At 36.1% G+C, this 25087-nt stretch overlaps 1 protein-coding gene across 5 annotated transcripts in view; it reads left to right on the top strand.

The window, feature by feature from the left end:
- The window catches only part of EML1 (EMAP like 1), a 121992-nt gene that overhangs the window by 70551 nt on the left and 26354 nt on the right, over positions 1–25087 (top strand). For 2 of the 5 annotated variants that reach the window (XM_082762039.1, XM_082762037.1), the window contains exons 3-8: positions 1445–1507; positions 4571–4703; positions 13435–13569; positions 18800–18828; positions 20216–20242; positions 23418–23547. In XM_082762039.1, coding sequence (XP_082618165.1) covers positions 1445–1507; positions 4571–4703; positions 13435–13569; positions 18800–18828; positions 20216–20242; positions 23418–23547 — 517 coding nt within the window. The remainder of the gene's footprint in view (positions 1–1444; positions 1508–4570; positions 4704–13434; positions 13570–18799; positions 18829–20215; positions 20243–23417; positions 23548–25087) is intronic. The other 3 variants (XM_082762038.1, XM_082762040.1, XM_082762041.1) reach the window with 3 other exon arrangements.

Below are 25087 nucleotides of genomic sequence, written 5' to 3'. Positions count from 1 at the left end.
TTGTTTGTTCAATTGCAAAAAAATATTTAAAATATCTGATAAGTTGAATGTTACTGAAGGTAGTCTGTTCCATCAAATGTGGTTGTACAAGGGATAAAGAGGCTTTATGTTGCCTGTAAAATAGTTATTATCTGATGTGTGGAGGAAATAAAGTCTAGTTATTATTGCTGAATTGTAACCAGATCAGTTCTTCTTGCCTGCTGGCTTTACTTATCAAAATACAGAGCCGAGCTTTCATGGGTTCTGTGAACAGAACTGTAAATTGGGAGAGACTTTCATGGTTATGGCAGGTAGTTAAAGCCGTAGTTCAAAGTACATTCATAAAAAACTTCTATAAGCCTATATTTCTGCCTTCTATGGCTGTTTTTTAAAATGTGCATGTGGCATAAATACTTCTGATTGTATGTGGGAAATTGCAGTGTAAGAAGCTGTACATGTGACAATGCAAACCGGGGGCTATAAAGGCTAACTGCTCATCCATTACCTAGTATATAGCGCTTGTACCATTAGTGTATGGTCAGGCTTATTAAACATATTCTAAAACATGAAAGAATGTGAGGTATCCTGATGGTTTGTTTCTTCCAGCTGTTTTGTCACGTACATTTCCCATGATGGCCCATTTTCCCTGTAGTAGGCCCAGCTACTTTATAAGAGACCGCATGCAATCACTTAGCCCAGAAGACCAAGTTCCATTTCAGTTCATTTTGGTAACTTGGACTAGCATTTCAGTGGCTCCTAACAGTGAGTGGTAGGAGAGACACTTGCTTGGGCACGGGTGTAACTGGAACTGTGGCTTCTTGTGTTTTGTCTCTTGGGCTAAGTGTGACCTGATCTGCTTTCTTTCCATTGATCATTTAATGAGCAATTCCACACTTATAATTTTTAAAAGTGGAATTTGGTCTCACAAAGCGTCATCAAAATCTCATCCGCACAACTGGTATTTGAAGCACAGTACATACGTGCTGTTTCGTTTGCTCAGTCCAGAATTAAGTGTGTGCGTGACCTAGGGTGGTTCTGCCCTTTGAAGCAGTTTTTGGATCCCCAATGTACTGTTTAAAGTCTGGAACAAGAAGCTTCATGGGACAGAAAACAACATATTCCCAGTACTTCATAATTAAAATTGCTTTAAAGATTTCAAGCTTAAGGCTTTCAAACATACAGTGGAAAAGAGCTCAACCTTGTTTTCAGTCTGTGTGCGTTCTTGCTCTAGACTTGAGCTGGGCAGCATAAAAGCAGTGTAAGTCACAGGCGCCGAGCTGCTTATCTGCTGTTTGTGGAGCTCCTTCACTAATGGTGGCTTTTTTTTTTTTCCCCTTCCTTATTTAATTCAGCTACTTCGTGGAGTTCAGTATGGCTTCCTGTCTTTGTTTTACTCTTGTTTGTTGTTCTTTCCTTTTGCAATTATTGGTTTGTTTGTAAACTTAATGGCCCTATTAATCCATAGATCAGAGTATGATTAAAAAAGCTGCTGCTGAGGCTGGTAAACATGTCAGTACTGCTACCACAGGTAAGACCTTGAAGCAACAGAACTTCCAAAATAAATGTTACTGACAAAGAAATAATATGAGTGTGTTTGAGTTGCTGACATCCACTTCTTCTAACAGTAATGACACGCTTGGAGTTGTTTGACTGTTACATCAATTACCACTGGTATGAAACAGCTTTGTAAAAAAACTAAGTAGTGCCAGAGTAAATAGTGGATTAATTGAATAATTTGTATTTTTTTCTGTGTGCCATGAAAGAGTTCTGTGTTGTTGCTTTCTGTAGTATCTGCTCATGTGGCTAAATCTTTAAACCTCCAGCAAGCGTGGATTCTGGGCTGGGGCTGGATCTGAAGCAAAAACCTCTGACTGCTAAAAGTTGCAGGGTTTATTACTGGCTGTTGCTAGCTTCAATTTCATAAGGTTAAGAGAATAACCTCCAGCTGGAGTTCACTTCAGCTACCTTTTAATAGGCATTTTTTATATAACAATAAAGAAGGAAAAATGTTTTAATCATTTGTTTATTTAACTTTATTATTCTAACTTATGATCTCAAAGCCTCATGAAAGTTTTGTGAGCTACAGAAATCATGACAGGAAACAAGAATACAACTGCTTAACTGCAGCCATCTGATTCTCTAATATACAACAGAATCTGTTTTATATGTTAATTATACATTAAATACACAGTAATACATGAAGTAATTATGGCATTACAGTAATTAGTCAGGAAACGTAGTAGGGCATGGAGCTGTGGAATGAATAGAGTAGAAGTAAATAGGATCATGATGTCTGATTTAATTTATTTTTATTTTAAGTGTGAGAAGCAAAAGCACAGTAAGTTTTAGCTGTTTTGTATTGCCTCTTGCTGTGGATTAACCGTGGTAGGCAGCTGAGCCCCACACAGCCACTCACTCCTCCCCAGCATGACAGGGGAGAGAGTTGGAAAGGTGAAAGTGAGAACTCCTGGGCTGAGATAAAGACACTTCACTTGCTAAAGCAAAACTGTGCGTGCAAGCAAAGCAAAATCCAGAATTCATTCACTACTCACCACTGGCAGGCAGATGTTCAGCCATTTGGAAAGCAGGGCTCTGTCATCTGTAATTGTTGCTTGGGAAGACAAATGCCATCACTCTGAACGTGCTCCCTCACCCCTTCCCCTTCATCCCAGCTTTTATTACTGAGCGTGACCCCTTAAGGCATGGGACATCCCTTTGGGCAGTTTGGTCAGCTGCCCTGGTTGTGTCCCCTCCCAGCTTCTGGTGCACCCCCAGCCTTCTCTTGCTGGCAGGATGGTGTGGGAAACAGAAAGGACCTTGACTCTGTAAGCACTGCTCTGCAATAACTCAAGCATCAGTGCACTAGCAACACTGTTTTGGTCACAAATCCAATATATAGCACCATAAAAGCTACTATGAAGAAAATTAACTCTGTCCCTGTGAAAAATCAGTACAGCTCTAAAAGCTGTCTGTTAAAATAGATCATGGGAACAGGGCTGGAAGGTACCCCACTTTTGTCTTTAGTCTTTCCTTAAAGCTGCCTGTAAAAAGAGAGCTCTTGCTTTTTGTGTCCTTGCTAAGAATGGTACTGGTCAACCCATTCAGTCTTCCGCAGTTACAGGCTGTCTCAGTGGGCATGGAGCTGTTTCTTTTTCCTTTGTTGACCTGGTTTCATGTCATCCTTCACTCCTTTAAGCCAAACAGTCCTTATTGCTTCAATATTTACTGATGGGAAGTAACTATATGATGAATACGTAACAAGCAAGTATATATTTTAATCAAATTAACTGCTTTGGTACACGTCAGGCAAATATAATTTGTCTTGAAACTTGCACTCAAATAGATAATATTTACTGATGCAATCTTTTCAATGCACAGGCTTCCATTTTTTTGTTTGTTTGCTCAGTACATATGACTTCAGGTGAACAAGTCAATACGTGCTTGCAGTCTGCTGCAATAAGATGCTATCATAACATAATCTAGAACTGTAATTGTTAGTTTTTCTTTGTTTTGACTTTTTAGATTATCCTCAGCAATCTTTTTGTTTTTCTTTTCCAGAGTATTCCGTAGGTATTTTCACTGAACTTCACAAGATTGTCAGATATTTTCTCCTGTGTTTCTTAAGTGGCTTATGGCTGTTCAGTTTCCCTTGGGTATTCTTTCTTTGACCCCAGAGATTTTTGGCATCTTTACAAAGATAGCTTGTAATACAGCGTGCTGTCAAGTTTCAAGTGTTATACAAAGATTTGGTTTTCATCCTTGCTGTGCAGAGAGCACTAGTCATGCTTGTGTCTGTGTTTCCAGGGTATGTTCTGCCCTAGTTCTCATGTAAGTACTCATTGCTTGCAGTTTTAACCACTGTTTGGTTTTGTAACTAACTTCTAACGTACTTGAATGGAACTTCTCAGTTATTCTAATAGTAGTTACAAGTTAGATGTGTATAACAATTTTTTTTTTTTGAGCCAACATTTGGTCAGAACATAAATAGATAGTGTCAAATTATTATTAAGTCCACAGTTTTGGTGTTTTCAATAGCTTTTTCTGACTGAGGGATAAAATTCCTGTTTGTCAAACAGAAGCCCACATTCTTTCAAATAAGAGGTGTGTGTGTGTGTAGATGGAGAATAAGGATTTATTAACAGATTATTTGCTCGTGGAAAACCTGTATGAATGTTAAGGAATAAAGGGCAGGAGTTCCTGGGGTAGCAGCCTGCTTTCATTTCTAGCACATTTCTGAGCATCATCCAGGTGGGCAACAGACAGATGCTCTTTTAGCAAAGCAGGATTGGTTTGGGTGGCAATAGCTGCCTTTGCACTTACCAGTAAGCTGATTGAGCTAGAGTAGGGTTTTACAGGTGTGACAGTTATGGAATTGTGTGATGAATCCATATGCAGATGATTTCATGTCATTATAAATAACAAGGAGGATTTTTTTTTTTTTTAAATTCCACATCCATAGTAAATTTGGCAATAATGAAACAAAAATGGCATACAAGACAGATATTTTTAAATATTCTAATGTTGTTTTCTGGAGGAAAAAAAAAAAAAAAGAAAGTAAAACCAATGATTTCATCCTCTGCTTGTTTTACAGCAAGACCTCTGGTACAAACACTGCCTTTAAGGACTACTGTTAATAATGGAACTGTGTTACCAAAGAAACCAAGTGGCTCTTTACCTTCCCCATCAGGAACCAGAAAGGAAACTGTATCACCAGCAGCAAAAAGGTACATAATGTAACACTATAATTGTTAAACTGAGAAAATAATGAATCTCTTCCTTCAAGCATCCAAATACGTGTTTTTTTTCTTACTTTCAAAGCAGTGGTCTATATGTATTTAGTTCAGAGAGAGATGGAGTTCATTCTAATAAACTTTAAACTTATTTGATCTAATTAATTGGAATTGAGGTTATTGCTGCGAATATTGAAAGAACACACAATGCTTAATCTACTAGTTTGTATTATTTTCTTGCTGCTGTAGTCTAACAAAATAACATATTTCTACTGTTGTGTAACATGACATGAAAAGTATGGCAGCAATTCTTTTAATAGCTGTTAGAAAACAGTCTGGAGAGTAACTGTGCTATCATTACAGATCAGCATGTCACCTATGGTTGTTTTCTCTCAGTAAAAATTATCTTGAAACTGCCTGCACAATGCTATAAGCATCTCAGGGAAGAGAATTCTATGCCTAGGACAGTCATGCAAATGAGAATATCAAGTTTTATGTATCTTACCATTAGCATGTATTTATGCCCTTTAATAATTACTCAATTTGCTTTGTGTGTGTGTGTTTTTGCGGGCGACATGTATGCTTGTTTTGTACACGTAGGTTATAAGAAACGCAACGGATTGGGTGGAGCAAGTTCAAGTTGTGTGTGATAGTTGTGGTGTTGGTCTGTTGTACTGTTTGCCTGTAAAAGATAATGCTATGGGGGGATTTTTTTTGCCTTTTTTTTTTTTTTTTTTTTAACACTTTGTTGTGTGTCATCCTTAGCATTTTTTGGAGATGATGATCTCATCTCTGAGGAAGGCAAGTTGTGGAAATGAGAGTATTAACATGCTAAGGGCTGAGGCTTCCTTTGTAAAGAGACGTCTTCCTTAAAGGGGAGATGGTGACTGTATGCAACTCTTTTTGTTACTCATTTGAAGGCAACTGGTTTTCCAGAAGCTCTGGGTTTTGTTGTTATAGAGAGGCTGTGCCATGCGGAATTAATAGTGGAAAGCACTGTAGTTATTTCAGTGTCACCCAAATAGAATTGGGCTTCTATGAAACGGGGCTCACAGCAGCTGCAGGTTTTGGTAGGTTTGCTTGAATCAGCCCTTAAGATAAGAGAAGGAAGGTAAATACTGTATAAACGTTTCTGTTATCAGAATTATGTTATCAGAATTTAGCAAGTGGGTGGAAAAACCTGTCTTTTAAAGAGAAAAATGATTAGTATTAAAAAAGTCACTATTTTGATTCACTATGGTGAATTTTGAAGTAAACTTGTTCTTTGCAAGCTTTTTTTTCTCAATAATTCTAATTTTATTCTTGTTAATTAAACACATCATTTTAAGTGGTAATTATGAAACAAAGTGAGATCACAAGTATTGCCCTGCCTCACTTGTGTACAAAGGGTGTGACTTGCAAGTCTGTACGCTCGCTATCCAAGGTTCAACGGAGGACTTTCTGCTCCAGAGCAGGGTGGGTCAAATGGAGGTGAAAATCACACTTGTCCTTTCTCTGTGCTGAGAAGCCTTTGCATAACTCAAGCCATCCATCGGACAGTGCCTGCAAAGCTCCCAGTCCCCGTAGATAAATATATCCTGCAGTCTGGATGCCCTCTGTGCTAGTGGGAAAGTCCTTAGGGGATTCCTTAGGGAGTGTTTAATGACTCTTGGCTCGTCTGTGAGTGAAATCTTCCAAAGCATAAGGATTTTAATGTCCTTTTCTTATGTTTCCTTTTTGCTATGGGGGCTGAACTGAAGGTGCTTTAAATATGCAATATTAAAATGTGTATTCCATTTTAGGAAAGAAAAAATACATATGAGTAGTTTGTCTGTTATAGACAGAAGCTTATTAGAGTGCTTAAATCTAGGAATGCATGCTTATATCCTGAAAAAAATCCGGGTGCTGTAGAATTCCTATTCCCTTCAAACACTAAAATGCTGTATTGATTTAATTCAATATTCAATTTTATTTATTAGTTTATTTTAAATTAAACTATATTAAAGTATATTTCTGTGCCTTAGCTATAAATACAGTTTGAGAGGAAGTGTTGAAGGGGAGTGTTAAAAGACCTTCTTAATGAATTACTGTACAAAACTTTTAGTAAATAGTTCTCTACAATCATTAGTTTTTGATAACGACCCTTAAAATAATTTAGGGGATTTTGTGTTTTGTAGTATAGCATGCTCCAAGTATTCAGTATTCAAAGGTTATGTCTTAACTGTTCCATGTAGCTTACTTGCGAATAGTCAAGTAGATGAGTTCATTAATATAAATTAATTCATACTTTGTATTTATAACGGGCTGTTCTGCATTCAGGAGCTGTATGTGGGTATGCATAAAGGTAATATGAATATAGCGGCAAGGTCAAATAGTTCCCTTTTTTCAGGTGGGTAGAACTTGTTAAGAAGCTTCACTTAATGATGAAGAGTTTATAGTGTGTAATTTTTAATAACTTTGTAAATTATCATCTCTACTAATGTCATAGAATCATTAAGTTTGGAAAAGACCTCCAAGATCATCTGGTCCAACCATCACCCTACTGCCAATATCACCCACTGCCATGGTTTTATAGTGCTCTTCTCATATAAAGTGATTCTAAAACTGCCACTACTTCACAATGTAGGTATTCTATTAGTCCAAAACGTGATGTTGTGGAATAGCAGCTCCAAATAGTATTAAGTGGTTATAGATGCTTTAAAACTTAATTTCAGCTTGGATACTTTAATACTTTTCCTATATAATACAGGTGCAGAATGAAAAAATTCAGTTTTTCAGAACTTTAAAAAAAAAACAAACAAACAAAAAAAGTAAAATTTGAGAGGTAAAGTGAAAGAAAAGTTTTGTTTTGTTTTTAAAGAAGAAACTTCTTTTATGAATCTTATTTTAAACCTTCAGTCCGCTGTTGTGAACTACAAATATATGCTATGGTTAATATAATAAAAATTTCATCATCTTCTACTGTGAGCATATTTTCAAAAGAGACATACACCTAGGTTAGTGGAATCCCTGCCAAATGTTTATCTGAACACTGTTATGAAAAGGGGATTTACAAATAAGTAACTTCTGATTCTTCCTTTCTCTCATTTAAAAAACGAGGTTACCTAATGTGTGGTATCCAACTGCAGTGATTTTGATCTGTCCCTTGAAACAGCATGTCGTGTATCTGTATAAATACATGCAAATAATCTCTGTGGAGATCAAGTGTGCGTCCATACATGCCATTGCTTAGAAATAGATGTGCTTATCAATAAGTCTACAATCTCATTTCATACAGTAGCTGTGTTTAAATGTATTGGTAAACTCATTTGAACCCGCAGGTTGGTATACTGTTCATCCCCTTTGCTGGATTACCAAGGAGATGCAGTTCAGAGTTCACTATGTTTTCCAGTTTCCCATTTAATATCTGAAATGGAAATGACTTCTTCTGGCAGGAATATAAAATTGCAGATAAAAAAAAAAAAAAAAAAAAAAGGCTTGAGGCTGAAAGGGTGGAACTAGCAGAGTTTTTATTCAGATTCTGCCACATTCCCTCAATGACCTTATGCAAATCACTTAACCTCTATGCATATTGGTTTTCCATATGTAAAGTGTGCATCTCTGGGTATCAGTAGGTTGTTATAAGGCCTAATGTGTTAATTAGAACCAGATCTTGTAAAATGTTGGGTAACCTCAACTGACTCCGACTTCAATTAGAACTGAGGGCACCAAACCCCCTTCAGCATTCAGCTCTTGTATAGCCAGAACCCAATTATCCAAGTTGAGGAAGGAATGAAATAACCTGAATAGGAAAAAATACAAGACACAGGTCAATCAGATGATAAAAATACACAGCAATAATGCAGTGCAAAACAGAAAACCTGGTGATGCTGGTGATTCTGATCCAGCACCAACGCGTGCTGCAAAGCTGCACGGCTGCCAGGTGCAAGCTGGCTGCTGCAGAGCTGAAGTGATTTAGTGATGGACTGGATAATCACCTGACACAGATAATCAAGAATTGCCTGTCTTTATAAAGTGTCTGAAAGTCGTCTTCACAAAGAAACTCATCTCAGGGAATGTGATTTTAAATTTCACGTGTTTAGTGTATGCTGTAGAAGTCAGGAATTGAGCTATTTTGTGTGCCAGCTTTTTACACTCTGCCATATTTTTATTTTTGAATTTTATGCGTAGGATAATTATTTGAAAATTTCATTCAAAATAAGTTGGTCTTTTTGTATCATGAACAGAACTTTCCCTTCCCCCAGCACTCTTCCTTTCAGATGTAATGTGGCTTGAAGTTCATTGCTTAACACCAAATTTGCCTTTGGAATGTGTCCAGCACGCAGTAGTAATGTTTTGTGTTCCCTATTAAAATCTAGCTTTTTGTGACTCATCTAGGATAGCTTTGTTTCCAATAGTTGAAGGGGAAAAAGGAAAAAAAGAAAAAAAAAGAAAAATGTAAGGGAGGAGAGTGCAGACAGTACCTTTCCCAGTGGGGATGCTGATGCAGACCGTAGGCTAGCATATACTCTGCCTTTCAAAAAGAGACAATCAGTCATTCTTTCTTCTTGAGCAGATTGTAAAGCATTACAATGCTGCAAAACTCTGACAATGGAGATCAAAAGGAAGAAACTGGAACAAAGAAAACATAAAAAAGCTTTGTTTGTAGGGAGAATAAAATACTTTAATATGATGAATTCCTGTTCTTCTAAACTCTAAACACATGGCCCCTAGGAAATTGTTCAGTCTCCTGGAATTAATGTTCTCCATTCTGTTCTGGGGGCAACAGTGATTTGTAACTGGCACACACACACTCTGTATCAAACCTTCAATTTAGTCTTCTGTTTAACACTCTCAAAGAAAATGTTTTTAAATAAAATGAGTATAAATTAAAAAAAACCTCTCCATTGAACTTCAAGTGGCAAACTATTATGCCACTTCACTATATCTCGAACAATTAAAGTTATTAGTGTGCTTTGCTCAAAGGCATAATGAAATTGAAGTCGTATATTATTCTTGAATTTATTCTAATTGATTTAAATGAGGGTCAGAAAGAGTGCTAGACAAGTTTCAAAATATTAATATTGTTGGCTACTGTCTAAGAGCATTGTGCACTATTTTTATGTATTTATTAGAAAGCTTTATTTTTTCCCCCCCAATATTTGTTAATTAAACATACTTATATGCGTGTGTGTATAAATATTTATGTATGTATTGGCCAGATTTGCTCTCTGCAATCCAGTGATGCAACCATTTGAAACAAGCTGAGCAGTGCTGTGTGTGTATGTGTGTGAATGGGTGAGGATTTCTTTTCTTGTGTTTACCATTGCTTTTTTTAAATAGTCTTTTGTCTTCTAGCAGGATCATCTGTCTGTTTCCTCGGATAGCCTCTTTGATTTTTCTTTCTTGTTTTTAGTAGCTTTCAAAATGGTCAGTGTATTTGGAGTGTTGCTAAGATTTTGTCATTCAAAGATACATTGGTGTTCTGAAATGTATGGTTTGAAATGATCAAACATCTATCCGAGTCAATAAGCGCTGTGTTGTTCACTCTTGCACGTGACTTCATATCTTGAACGCATGCGAATGTCTTTTAATGTAAGTTTGTTTTATATGTCTTGTTTCCACGTTTTATTGTTGCATTCACTTTTTATTCTGCTTTGTTTACGCACCTCTCGATCTGGATTAAGCAGGTCTGTGAATCTTCTCAATGCATGCAAACTGAAAAAGCCTGCTCTAAGGTGAGGGATCCTTAATAGCTTTGTAGTGTTGAAGCTCAGTTGTTTTTCCTTTCTGTTCTGTTTCGACACATAGAAAGTGGCTGTTTCAGTAGCAACATTAACATGGTAGAACTTAACTGCAATTATTATTCCCATTTTTAACATTTTCAGAAGTAAATTTAAAACTTCTCATCATGATAAATGCATTGCTATACTTAGACGATAGTTTCAGATACAATATCTTTGTTCTTCTATGCTAACGTCACTTTTACTAAAACAATATTTCATTAAATCACATTGCTTTAAGTTAAAAATTGTGTTAACAAATGTTATCTTTTTAACAATTTTGCAAATGCCTCTCCTTTTGCATCACTAATCTGGAAGCCAAATTCTGGAATCCAGTTACACTCTTATAGCCCTGGAAGTTAAACAAATACTTCCTATCATTTAAAGTTCTCCCTCAGGTGACAGTGTATCTGCTGTAGCAATGGATACAGTCGGTGTTCAACTCTGTAGCTACCAAAATGTGTTATGCCAAAACTGAGTTAATGTAATGGAATCAAAACATCCGGCTGCGGTTCTCTTCCTGATCACCTGCTAATGCTTCTCACTGGGCTTTTGCTGGTGGTGTTGAAAATGTAAAATAAAATTTGTCAGAAGGTGGCGTTACTAATTAGTTTAATGGTAATAAAAGAGCTTAAAAGATTTTTTTTCTTCTGTTGTGGTAAAAGTAGGTTTTCTAGTGACAAGAGACTTCTTCAGTAAGCAGATAGCATTGCACATTTAAACTTCAGTCCCATTCATTTTGTTATCCATCCATTCATCTTTTGAATGTTGATAGCTATAAACATAAAACCCCATGCAACATTAAATTAGCTTAAAATTGCTTCAACAATTGCTACAGCGTTTCTAATATTAGCATAATTTGGTGATTTCCTTAATTTAATTTCAATGTAGGCTGATATTGCCTCTTGTTACGGCATCTTTTCCTTAACAGAGGAAGAAAGGTTTGATCCTACAAAATCGTAAGTGAGAGTTTCTGCAGTAGTGTGTATAATCTAGTGGAAGGACTTACACTAATGGAGATATCTTATGTGGAGTATTTTTGGTATTAGGGCTTCTTTTATGTTAAACTGGAGAAATATTACATGGGATGATGAGAGGCAGAGTTAAGTGCTTGCAGCATATTATTTAATCTATCAGAAGAGGTTTTTTTTCCCCATGCATTTGACATTGAGATGATTTGAAGAGTCTTAGGCTAGCTTAGGAAACACTAATTCCTGAAGTGACAACAGAATTAAATGCTTCTCACTGCCTTTTTGCTTCTTCCATGATTTTTTCAGTCTGTCCCTGTGTGTAGCATTCTGTTTGCTCTCTTACGTCTCTCTCTCCACAGGAAGTTATTTTTCTCAGCTTGATCATCTGAATGATGCTTGTTTTTAACACAAAAATGCAGCATTGAGCATCCATTCTACCACTGCATGATCCAGAAAGATTTTTGTGACGCTACCTGAGATGCATCATAAGATGTGTCTGCCCTGCGGAGGTTGCTGTGGGTGGGAGCTTCCTCTTAGAAAAGTGGTTGCTTTGCAGAGAGACTCTGGCTCAGTTGTTCCATCATTTCTGATGAACTAAGGAATAGGCATTCCCCACCTCACTGGTGAAAAGCCCTAAAGGAACAGGAATATTCTTTAAAAACAAACAAACAAACAAACAAAAAAAACCAACAGTATCAATTGTCGTACAGTAGATAAGCTGAGTGTATTTTGACTGAACAGAAAAGTCCATCTCATTTCCTTCATTTATGAAGAGTTAACACCTCACTGTTTTTTTTTTCCACACTATGCATGAAGTGGGAGAGTCTGAGGAGCTGATGGAGATAATACAGGAGGGATAGTTTTTAGGGGGAGGCAGGGAATAGTGCTCAAAAATACCTGAGGTGAGCCTTGTGGTAAGCAGACCACCCTTCTGGGTGTACAAAAGTAAAGGGAGGTGATGAAAGGACTGACCGGGACTTGAAGGGGCAGGGACAGGGAGGACTGAAATTTTCATGTGGAGGGGCAGATTGTGGTTGGGATCTGGGGAGAGGGAGGTGTGTGAGTATTGAAGTGTGGGCTTGGAAGCGATCATCAGAGTCCATGGTATTTGAGGCTGCTGAACGTTTAGTTGTGGGAATACGATGGGTAAAGGGGATGTTCCTGCTCTGATCTTTAGAGGAGGTAAAACAGTAGAGGGCTGGGGTGGGGGAAATAGGGACCCAAACACGGAGTCCTGTCCCGCTGATGCTGTGGAAGCGATTCCTGGTTTCTCTTTACTAGGTAATCCTGCTACTGTTTGGGCTTATGGTGCTCAGTCAGAGAGAGGTGGTTGTCTGAGGGGTGCCATAAGACATGCAAGATGCTCCTGTTAGGTATCTTTGCTGAAAGCATGGTTGAAGGGGAAGATTTTAACCTTTGGGAAACCCCTTGTTAGGAACTGGGGAAATGTGATCCCCACAGGTAATTTGGAAGCATACATTCTTGACAAGCTAACAGAGAGCTAGTATGCACTTTTTCATAAGCTTTACTCTGTGGTATGTTAAAACTAATTTTAAACCACTGCATAAATGAATTTAAGTGTGGATACGAAGCTAGCTTACTGGTGCTCAAATTTTGACCTAGTCTTGGCACTTTCTGTAGTCTGCAGGTGCCGGGTAATGTGCTTTAATCTTTTCCTTCTTGAGAAAATCCAAAAGTCCAGAGGCGTAGATACGATATGAAATGATATGATATTTCAAAGATATGAAATGTAACATGGAAAGTAGATTTTACAGATTAGTCTGATGTTGGTGTGGCCCATCTGCTATCTTATGACTGAGCAAAAGCAGTACATTAGTCTGTTGCACCAGCTACTCTGCGAAACTCCTATGTAGGGTCTTTAATACATCGAATTTTGATTAAAACAGTTACATGATGGTCAGCTTTCTACTTGATACATATCTCGGAAATATTTGTCATAAAATATGTGCTTTTACAAGTCCTTCTATAAAACTCACTCCCCTTTTTTATTAGCACTGTTAAGAGAACCAGTTCAACTGAGCGCGTGTCCCCGGGAGGCCGGAGGGAAAGCTATGGAGATTCCAAAGGGAGTCGCAACCGCACTGGATCCACCAGCAGCTCATCTAGTGGTAAAAAGAACAGCGAAAGGTAAGGGCACTTAAATGGCTGTCTCTTTTCTCTGCCTTCTGCCCTAACAATGACATTTGTTTGTTCAGTTCAGCTAATATTGAAAGTTTATTAATTGGACTAAAATACTTATTTTTTTATAAACACTTTAAAGCATTTCTTCAAATTTAGGTGAAATTTATTTTCCTTGGTTCCACACTATCAGTTATGTGAGTTCCTATAGAGCTCCTCCCCAAAAAGTTCATAATTGTTAAACATGCTTTTTTTTTTTTTTTTTTTCCATTATCTCAGTGGTTTCCCTTAGCCTGGTAAGTGCTGCTAGTTCCTGGCTGTCGGCTAAGCAGCAGGCAGCCACTCGCTCACTGCCCCCCCCAGCGGTATGGGACCAGAGAATAGAAAGAGCAAAAGCGAGGAAAAACTCATGGGTCAAGATAATGGTGGTTTAACAAGTGAAGGGAAGAGTAAGGGGGAAAAAAAAAAAAAAAAATGAAAAAAAGTGATGCAAAAGCAATCACTCACCACCTCACACATGTAAGATAGTACCCAGCCAACCTCCAAGCAATAATTACTTCAGTCAGAGTAATGAGAAAGAGGGAGAGGCTTGCACACAGGCATTATCCAAAGTAGCAGAATAAAGCGATGCATACCTCTGTGTATCTCTGGTGCTTCTCTGTGCTGCGAGCGGTACATGGAAAAGAATGTCTTGTCCAGGAGTTGCAGACTAGGATGGTCTTGAAGAAATGCATGATTCATTGTTTGTGGTGAAGTCACGGTATTGGCCAATTGGCTTTTTCCCATATTTCCTAGACAGACTTTAGTCGTGGCCATTTCTCTTGATCTCTGTCCTGTTCCAGTTTCCTATGTAAAGTGGTGGTGATGATGCAGTTTCACAATATCCCAGACGATGCGACCATAGAGAGACACTGTTAGCGAAGATCACACAATACTGTAATTCACCTGCTCTGTCTGTGCCTCAGTGCCTTCGTATGAGTCATTGGGTTGCTCATGAGCCAATGCTATGGCACAAAACTTCTGCCTTTAATCCCTTTGGCATCTTCCCTTCATGTGGGGATTGGCTGTTGCTGTGAGCTAATGGGCAGCCTAAGTTTGGGTGATTAAATTACCAATAGTTTGTTTCCTGGCTTAAGTTTTCAGCTATGAAGCAAGCCTGCAAGTATGCAAAGTTTAAGAGGCTTTGTTGGAGGCTTAGCTAATTATGCAAATAGTGCAAAAATTAAGAATACCGTCAGAGAAAAGATGATAAAATTGTATCCAAGGAAGATGTAATTATTTATATAAACTAAATGCTTACCCAGTGTAAGATCCACTTGGCATTGTGCATCTATGCATGTGCTTTTATAAACTGTCAGAATTCTACAGGACTGGGCATTCTGGTACATCTGGAAATTTGACTTTATTTCAAAGTATGATTATTTTAATTTTTTGGGGGTAAAATAATTATAAACAACAGATAACCTTTTGGGGGAGAGAAGTGTGTTTTGAAGAGATGAGAATGCTGCAATAGTACTGAATAGGTGTGGGTTTCTGTTTGTTTATAAGTATTTTGTATTAGACTTAAAATTTCCCAAAAGTACAATATATAATTGAAAAAAAAAAAACAAAACACAAAAAAACAAAAAACACACACACAAAAACAATCATGCTGTAGCAATTAACTGTAAATAATCCCTAAACACTGTTTACATGAAAATCAATCTTTTATTAGATTACTTAGGAGTGATGTCTCTTTCTGCATGTGCCAACTTGGACAAAGCTATTCCTAAATATTTCAGAACCTTCTAGCACAGAAAATATATATCTCGATGTATCTGATAGAATACCACGAAAGCGGGGAAAAAACAAAAACTGTCAACACTTTTAGGGGCAGATGGGCCTGAAGACAACATTTGGGGTGGGGAGGATGATGACAAAAACAAAACCAGAAAAACAAATAAAAAAAACAACCACCACCAGTGGAGGGACTGCTGAGATGGTAAAAGTTTGCTGTTAGTTTCAACTGGAAATTCTATGAAGTGCTGCAACATTGCATAACTTTATGCTGTGAGAGTATGTCAGTGAATTTATTAACAAGGAGCTGCTTTTTTTTTTTTTTTCTGTATTGATCTTGTAAAGCCAATTGTTTTTTCTAAGACTGAATTTTTACTTCTAAATTTTGCATATACGTGTAACTTCCCTCCCTGTACACATCTAGTTATAGCAACAGCCCTTACATTGTGACCTCATTCATTCAGAAAACCCTGTCTTTTTATAAATGAAACAAATACTACTTGGAAACTTTTTGTTAAAAAACTTAGATTTGTATAATTACATGGAAAGATTTTTGTTTCTGGAATATGAACAGGAAGTACACCTGCCAATGGTGAGTTTTCATTGCTTTTCCATTTTATTATAGTTTCTCAATAACATTTTAATGATTGTACACTAATCCAGCAGTGTACTTTCTCTGTGTATTTTATTTTGTACCAAAAAAAAATCATCAGAAAAATTTCCCCAAATTTAGAATTTGATCTGTGTTGTTAAATGGAAGATATGTAAAAAACTACAGTGCTGCACAAAATCTCTTTTTTAATGATATCTCTGACTTCTTGCTGCATGCATAAGGTGCTAATTATCTGAAATCAGTTAATATTAAAGCTACTAAAGAAATAAGGTGAGAATATTAATTGGGTTGGTGACTATCTCAATGAAGAAAGGATATGACTTCTAGCAGCTACGTAGTGCTACTGTCCATTTAAAAAGATTAATTCCAAAATAGCTGAGAGAGAAAAGCATTGATGTAAATAATGGTTATCAACAAACTTAGTTTGTTTCTCGTTTAAGGTTGATCAAGATATTCCCAACATATTTAAATTTTTTCATACTAATCTAACAGAAATCTGATGGTTGTGTAATTCTGCAGGTGTTGGGCCACAGATGGTTGAGCAACAGCATTGATTAGAGATCACTTAATTTGGAGTCAAAGAGGAGGCCCCATGCCCCATGTACAAGTGACGCAATCCTTAAGTAATGTGCAAGTTTCCTAAGGAATTAATTGGGAGCGCATGTCACGTTGTGTTAGCTGCAGCTAGTGATGTTGATGCCACTATTAGAGCAATAATTGTATGGTTAGAGAATTTTCCCAGGAGTTAGAAGACCTGACTTGTATCCCATGCAGCCTTAGAGCATTCAAAACCACAGCTCACAACTCCTTGAAGAGTTTCCTTATCCCATGGAAGAGTCTGGGTAAAGACTTGCGTATGCTTCCTGTTGAGGCTGGGCCACTGTGCAGAATATAAGGCAAGAGTCATGGGACTAGAAGAAAAATGAGTGTGATTCTATATGTCAGGGGGTAAGGAAGTCCTCCTGAAACTAGCTGCATGTGTGAAAGAGTGAGGAAGAGGGTATTATATAAGCTACTTACAGAATTGTGGCTTTTTTTTTTTTTTTTTTTTTTTCACACTATGGTCTCTGGCTGAAGTTTCAAGCAGAATGCATGTCAGGAATATAAAAAGGCAATCATGAAATTACTATTTTTCAAACTAGTTGTATGCAAAACCTTAATGCTATAGAAAGACATTATAAGAAGCTTTAATAATTAGTAAGGAGGTGTCTGTAATCAGCCATGCTACTATGTGGTGTCCCAATTCCCTATCACGGAGCAAGGGGTAAGCCCTTTTCAAGTGTCAGCTAAGTAGGAAGTGATTCAAGTTCATGAGAAGGAAAAGGAGTAGTCAGAGCTCTGAGCTGCGTGTCTGGTTAGGGTTTTTATAATTAAAAAGTACACATGATTTGCTCTATTACTGTCGTGAGTCAGCCTTTCACATTAGCTTGATTAGCTTGAGTAAGTCAGCGTGGACTATTCAGAGCTAGGGATTCTTGTCAAATATTGTAGCATTTCTGACTAATGCTGCATCCCATAAAGTTTTTATTTTCTATAAATATCTTCTTAAGAAAAAAATGTTAATCTTGGTGTTAACAATGGCAACACATCTTTCTATTGATGTAGATTGGCTGTGTATAGGCCAGCTTGGAGCATGAATTTTGATGCATGATTAATACCAAGGCCTGTATTATGAGAAGTTGCTATATCCATGGGAACAGATTTTTTTAGTTTGGTTGGTTACATTATTAAGTAAATGTATCATTCTTAACTTAGCAATGTCAAGTCAAAGGAAAAGGAAAAATACTCCAAAGTTCTTTGCTGTGAATTCTTTTGTAGAGAGAGAGAATCATCATTTACACTTTAAAAAAACAAACAAACGAACAAAAAACTGTGCAAAAATACAAGCAGGTTTAATTTCTTCCATTTTTTTTTTTTTTATTTTTAATCTGCTCTTTGTCTGCTCACTGCAGTCTAGGATCTGATATGGAGATGGCATGTCAAAGCTCTGTGAATACTTCATCCTTTTCATGCATTTCTCCACCAAACTTAGAGGCATTTCAGCCCTTTTGGGAACAACTCTAAGAACCATAGAGTAGTAATCTGATATTTCAGATATTTTACTAAATACAAAGAAAATGGAACTGGGAGGAAAACAACTGCTTCATGTCTCCTTTAGGTTTTGTCAGAAACAATGCTCTCAAGCTTAGCTATAGAGGGACAAAGGATAAAGAAAACAAACTACTGGCATTTCTTGGAAAAAAATATATATATTCTTTTTTTTTTTTTTCTGGTGAGGGTACTACTATCCACACAGTTACTCATATTTTCTCTTTTCCTTCTCCATGTTTCATGTATTTTCCCCTCAAGTTTTCCCAAATAGTCTTCTGAGGACAAAAAGACAAACTGATTTTAGGTTGTTTTCCAGGCACTACATTGAGAAAGACGATGCTTTAATAATGATGGCTGGATTTCCTGGGTTTTATCAAATGCTGTCATTCACCTGGAACCAATTGGGTTATGTTAACCATGTCTTATGTTAACTCTTTGGAAAAGCACCATTCAAACTTTGTTTTGCTCCTTAAATCACAGAGCAGGAGAAGAGGATCTGGCAGTAGGAGAAAATCCATAGTTGTGAGAATGGAAAGAGAATTGAATGATAAAAAAAGGTGTTAGTATCTGTCATCAAGGAGCCATACTGAATGCTGTTTATAATTTTGTCTGGTTAGAGATTTACATTATGAATAACTAAATTTAAAATTTCATTATTTAATATTTTCCATATTTTTATTTTTTATTACATTTATGGCTCTACACGTGGAGACTTTGTGTAAGCTTTGTAACATAGAAATGTCTTCATTATTTTCACAGCAAACCTAAGGAACCAATGTTCAGTGCAGGTAAGAACTTCTGAAATTTTTAAACAGAAAATTGTGATAACATAATAGATTTTATCCGTGAATGTCCAGGAAATGGTTTTGGGCCTCTAAGCATGATACATCAGGCTACTGATGATTTTTTAAAAAGAAAAGTCTAGCACTTTGCTCCAGTTTTTGTCGGCCCAGCAGGTTTATTTTACAGTTAGAAGTTCTTCTTCTTTGTAAGAAGACGAAGAAAAAGGCCGTGACTTACACCGAATATGTCTTTCCTTTCAAAGCAGTATTAATGTTTTGTTAATTAAAGCATTTGCTACATTCCAGCTATGACACTGTCAGCTTACGTTATTAACTGTATTTGATTGCTCCCTTTTAAGAATTCCACATCTGTCCCAATGCCTTATAATAATATTTATCAAATTGCAAATAAAGATGGTGTTTTGTAGCTAAGCTTTGGAAATCTATCTTTAATTTGAAAATCACATTCTTTTCCTCCTTATTTATTGTATATATAACAAGATTTCAAAAGCAAAATAGGAGGTATAAGTGAAACAATTTGTTCTTGTCTTTGATGAAGATACAAAACTGAATAGTATACATAAGTTATTTTTGTCCTGAAAAACAGAGAATTAAAATAAAACCTTCCTTATAAAAAAAGAAGGGAAAAAACTGTTAACTTGTCAAATTTATCATATTCTTGTTTATAGTTCTGTAACAGTAAGCATACATTAAGCTGAAGGAGGAGAAAATCCCTTGTTTATCAAGCTGATTGATCAGCATCCAACAAAGCTCTTAAGCTGTACTTCAAGATTTACTGTAGCTGATTTTGAACTCAGTAACATATAAAACTAAGTGCTTAAATCTTTTGTGACAATACAATCACAATCCACCTCTTTTTCATGAAAACATTTTTTTATAAAAAAAAAAAAAAGTTTCTGATTCATACAGAATACATAATTGTTGAATTACATTTCATCTTCTCTTGTACTATGTATGCAAAGGTGTTTGGAATAATTTTTCTTCTGACACTTTCCCAGTACATAAAAATCAGTGATTAAATATACGTGTCACTACTTCTACTCTTCTCAGATGGACAAAATTTCTACTGAAATTACTGATTTCTAAAAGTTACACTTGATATTTTAGTTACTTCTAGCATGTAGGTGAATAATTAAGCATCAATTGGTATTTTAATGATAGAGGAAGTGAACAGAGCCACTGACTGGAGGAAAAAGGGTTTTGACTTTAATTAACAACCTACTGAATTGGAGTAGGGTCAGGGTTTCACGAGAAACAAGGTAGCCTCCATCAGAATACCACTGGACAGCCCATAGAGCAGGTATTTAGTGAGACTGTTGTACTCAAACACATCTTTATCTAGCCCTTCTGTCTCTGTCTCTGTAATCACAAGGGAAGCGCCGTGTGACACACTGCAAAGGTAGGCGTCACTTCCAAAACCTCATAGCTCTCGAAGCAAAATGGTGCTAGCGCGATAAAAGCTTGATGTCTGAACAGCTATTTTGTTACTTGCATGCATTTTGCAATGTTAAAACTTTTTTCTGGTTCTTTGAGTAGAACAAAAATATTACACCATCTATTGTACAATTTACTAAATTATAACCCTCAGGTACAAAAAAGGAACGGGTTATAATTCAGTCATGTGGATTTTTTTTCAGGAGAATTTGAATTAGAAAAACTTGTGTTGAGAGAGCTATATGGCAACACGTGGATGTTCACTGTGTTTGAAATGGTGTTCTGCACTTTTGCTGGAATTCATATAGAATTTGCCCCTTTGTTGGCTGTTTTGCTGGTAGCCTAACATGATTATAGAAGCCTTGGTATTTCCCTTGCTTTTTCATATTGAGTAGAGCATAGATTATCCTAAATGCTGGGTAAGCAGATCTAGGCCTACAACTAATTTATCAGTGCTTTTTGCTCAATGTCATACTGCAGAGTTAAATTTGGTAAACATACCATATTGTTTTCTAAAGCTGTAGCGAATTTGCAGTGTAAATATGCACATTTTTGATGCATGTTTATGTCTGTGATATAATCACAGATCACAGATTTGTCTTGCTGTTTAGAGATAGTTCATTCCTAACAGTTTTTCCACTAATCAGCATCTCTCAGCTTTGCAACAGATCTAAAATTTCGCCAAAAAAAAAGTTCTTAGGGCAAAGTTTTTTAGAGTTTCTGCCTCTGTGTATTCATTGTCAATTTTATGCCTGTGATCAGTAGTGTCTGCTTTGCAGATCCTAGGAACATTCAAATGCCTTCTTAAGAGCTTCTTTATAGCTGTTTTTTTTTTACTGTTATTTTCAACATTTTCAAAATTTACAAAATTGCAGATGTAAAAGATACATTTGTTTAGAAGTTTCACCATTGGTCTGTCTTTGTAGTTTGTCTGTCTTTACAACTGTATCTTCACATACTGAACTTTGCTGTCTTAAACTATTTAGTTATAAAAATAAAAGGGTTATAGATTGGTTAGCAACATAATAAGTTTATATTACTATCAAAAATCAGAACAAATGTAATTTAGATTACCTATTTTAGAAATAACTACACAGTATAGATTTCTGTGCCTTGCCTAGTCATACTGAATTCCTCTTTATAGTTAGTGGAGAGATACAGGCATACTGAAGGTGTAATTTATATACTTTGGGTTTGGACACCTGCTTTAAAGTGTGATTAATTCCTGTAAAAGTACCTGTTTCTTCCTATTTACTCTAAAAAGGAGTTTTGAGTGACTAGGTCAAATGTGGGTAGTTCCACTCTATATGGCTCAATGCAAGTTGTATGAGTCCCACGATGTTTCAAGTGAGAAAAGCAGCACAGTGAATTAAACTTTCATTCATTCCCAGCCTTTGATAAGCACAGTCAAGAGCTGTCACTGCTGAAAATCTATTAACTTCCAGTGCATCAGTATCAGTAGCATTGGCATGTGTTTCAAGCTCATTAAATAGATGCTGCATGCGCATACAAATAGTGCTGTTATGCTCTGCTATTTAATGCTCTACCCTCTTTAGTTTATTTTCCAATACAGTTCTATCAGAGTAGATTTTTAAAAACTATTTCAGTATTCTGGCAATTTTAACATTCATTTTGAGCTCCAACCATCTATCACCATCATTATTCTGTTGTGTTTTTTTTTTTTGTGTGTATTTTTTTCTATTTTTTAGCATTGTTTTATGTTGCTTTCGTTACACCTCTGAATTCTGTAAATTAGAGGGCTTTTGGAGAGCTATATCTGTAACGTTACTGTGACAGGTGAAGTAGATCTTTCCCAAATGAATTAGTGTAAAGGCAGAATACACGTGTCTGGGTAATGCAACATAGCTATGATGTTTATTTATTCAGCCAATAATTTTTGTTAATTTAATCAGGATTTTTAATGTATGCATTTCCAATTAAAATAAAGCCTTAGTTTTCAAAATAAAAACTAATGGTATACTTGTAATGATACTTAACAATTCATAGCATAATTTTAACAGTCCTAAATTGTATAATTTTTTTCATTTACATGATTTTATTACTTTTGCCCTTCCATTTCCTTTGTGCCCGTGATTATTCTGTCTAGTAACTCTACAGATGTCACTGACTCCAAAACTGCTTGATTCGCATGAGAACAAGGCTGAATTCCTTGATCTGCCGATGGAGCAGCAAGAGCCAGCACGTTCTGAATCTGGACAAACTTCACCAGAAGTTCACAGGACACCCACTTTGGCCTTGCCAGTTCCCAAAAGTCCTAGTCAGACCTTCATGGCATTTCCCAGATCTCCTAGTTTTATAAGCCCCATGAAGTCCCCAAGTCAGTACTTCCAGATCTGTTATTAATCCCTGCTTCTCTTCCCCCCAAAATATTTCTTCCAAGTTCAACACATTATTTTTAGTATTTTCTTCTAGAAATGTGTACTTCTGTCAGCCAATACAGTTTTTGTAGCTTCTCTCATGTATGTCATTTTCCTTTCTATAACGTGCTGTCAATGTTGTCGTTCCTTTTCAATGTTTAGTAATTCTTAACGCACCTTTTTTTTGCATGTACATCAGCATGATTCTTTTTACTAATTGTTCATGTTCCTTATCTCAAATGTATCTCTAACACTGTATCAAGTGTAAAGCGTATCTTTACACTGATATGCAAAGAATGCGACTGAGTGTTGGAAAATACTTTAGATGCTGATGCTCCACTGTAAATACTGATTAAAAAATAAAATTAATTTTAAGTGGCATTTCTGTGTTAATTGTAATCTTTGATGTTTTCCACTTCATTTTTAATATTTAAAAATATAATATGTAACATTCATTTTACAAAAATAAGTTTCAATTTCAATTCTTTCAGTTTTTTAGTTCTTCATGACATTGTTTAGTTCTAATTCTTCTGTTCAAAATATTGAGAGGAAAAAGGGACTTTACTAAAAAAAGAAAAAAGTAATAATTCTGCCTAGTGATTGTGATTTAGGAAAAAATAAGCTGCTTCTTTTATATGTTTGTGATTGCATGTCATTCTGTAATTGTAATGCACCAAACTAAGTGGGAAGGGATTGAGGAGCACTGGAGTTCTCCACTGATGTTTTCTTTGTGTAACTCTAAACTGTTTTGACCTTTTATAGAGGAAGGATACGTAAAAATGTTTCTTCGTGGACGTCCTGTTACCATGTACATGCCCAAAGAGCAAGTGGAATCTTACAATTTGGAAGCAAAAGTAGAGCTACCAGCCAAGAGGCTTAAACTGGAATGGGTGTATCCTTTTGGTGTTGGAGGACTACTGGGAAATCGGTCATTTCTTAATGGTTTGTTTAAAATATGTTTTAGAACTAGTGTATAGCAAGATCTTTATTAATAGGGCTTGTTTCATTAGTGAGGTGTGAAGCAACATTCCATTCAAATAGGTGTTCATTTCTTGAGGCTGCGCTTTGTGAAGTACAGGGTGGCAGCTGAAGATTTTGGTTAAATGTTGCCTGAAGGTTGTGCTTGAAGCATGCTAATTAGCTGAAGATTAAATGAGGTATATTGTAAGAATGTAGTGAGCTGTGATTATTAATTAGAGTATGCATAAAATAAGCTCAGGGTTTTTTGTTAATTCTAAGCAGTAATTTATCATTTTAAACTGTATTTTGTAAAGAGTGTACCTTTGTCTTATATAGGAGTTGCTGTAACCAACTTCAGTACTTGAATAAGACCTGAATTGAATACCATATTGCAATTGATAGGTACTAAGCAATAAAATTCATAAGATATACATATATATGTATATAACATAATACTTACATTTAGATTTGAAACTGTGTAAATGCCAAACAACCAGAGTTTTATATTAATATCTGAGTAGACATAATTACAGAGTTCTGACTTGAAAAACATCTAGTATTTCATCACATACAGAAATTTTCATGTCTCAGTTTAATTCATAATAAGAAAATCCATCCTTTCTTGGGGGGAAAAAAAAATGACCTTTCATTTCTGTTTAATGTCAGTATATGTGATAGATGATTCAAGAAACTATAAACACAAAAAGATCTGAGTCTATTTGTAATATCCACTATGTTTAAAGAGATGAAGTCTTCATAATGACCTCTATTTCAAGCAAATACATTTTTGGTCCCAAGCATTGCAAATAGGAAGTTGCTTTGTCTTCATAAAAAAGAAAGCAGGCTGCAAATATTCTTTTTCTAAGTTGTATAAATAGAACTGTGTGTGGTTTCTGAATGCACACGGAGAGTTTCCAAAAGTCCCATTGTATTCACTAGAGATTAATGACAGATTTAGTAACCATTCTTATTATTCCTATTGCAGCTGAGCTTGTGGGTTCAACCCCACTCTGCTGGAACTGCAGAGATGATGCATACAGAAATAACTTGAAGATGAATTAAAACAAAAAGCAAAAAAAATAAAAATAATATATAAAAAAAAAAAGTCATCACAAACTTATGAAATGGATGAGATTTCAGTGATAAATACTGCTTGCAGCATTCTACCATCTAATCGTTGTGCAGGTTCTCACCATACATGACAACAGAATGGAAAGATGTCTTTTCAGGTTTGCAAGGTCCTCTGTAAAAAAGGGCATAAAAATGATGCGGGAGAAAGCATTAAGGTGCTTGCTGAAACAATAAAGCAAAAAGCACAAAGCAGATTGTCATTAGCAGTGAAATGAAGTTAATATTTCAGACTATTATAAGAAATGATAATTAGAGTTAAGTCATGATTTCAGTTTCATTAATTTCTCACTTAAGCTTACTTAATACTCCATCTGGCAAATAATCATTTATTTTTAGCTTGA

This window comes from Aythya marila (genome assembly GCF_965140915.1).
Source record: "Aythya marila genome assembly, chromosome: 5".
In the NCBI taxonomy this organism is placed as follows: domain Eukaryota; kingdom Metazoa; phylum Chordata; class Aves; order Anseriformes; family Anatidae; genus Aythya; species Aythya marila.
The sequence above is the reverse complement of the archived record's forward strand: the minus strand, read 5'-3'. Positions and strand labels throughout refer to the sequence as shown.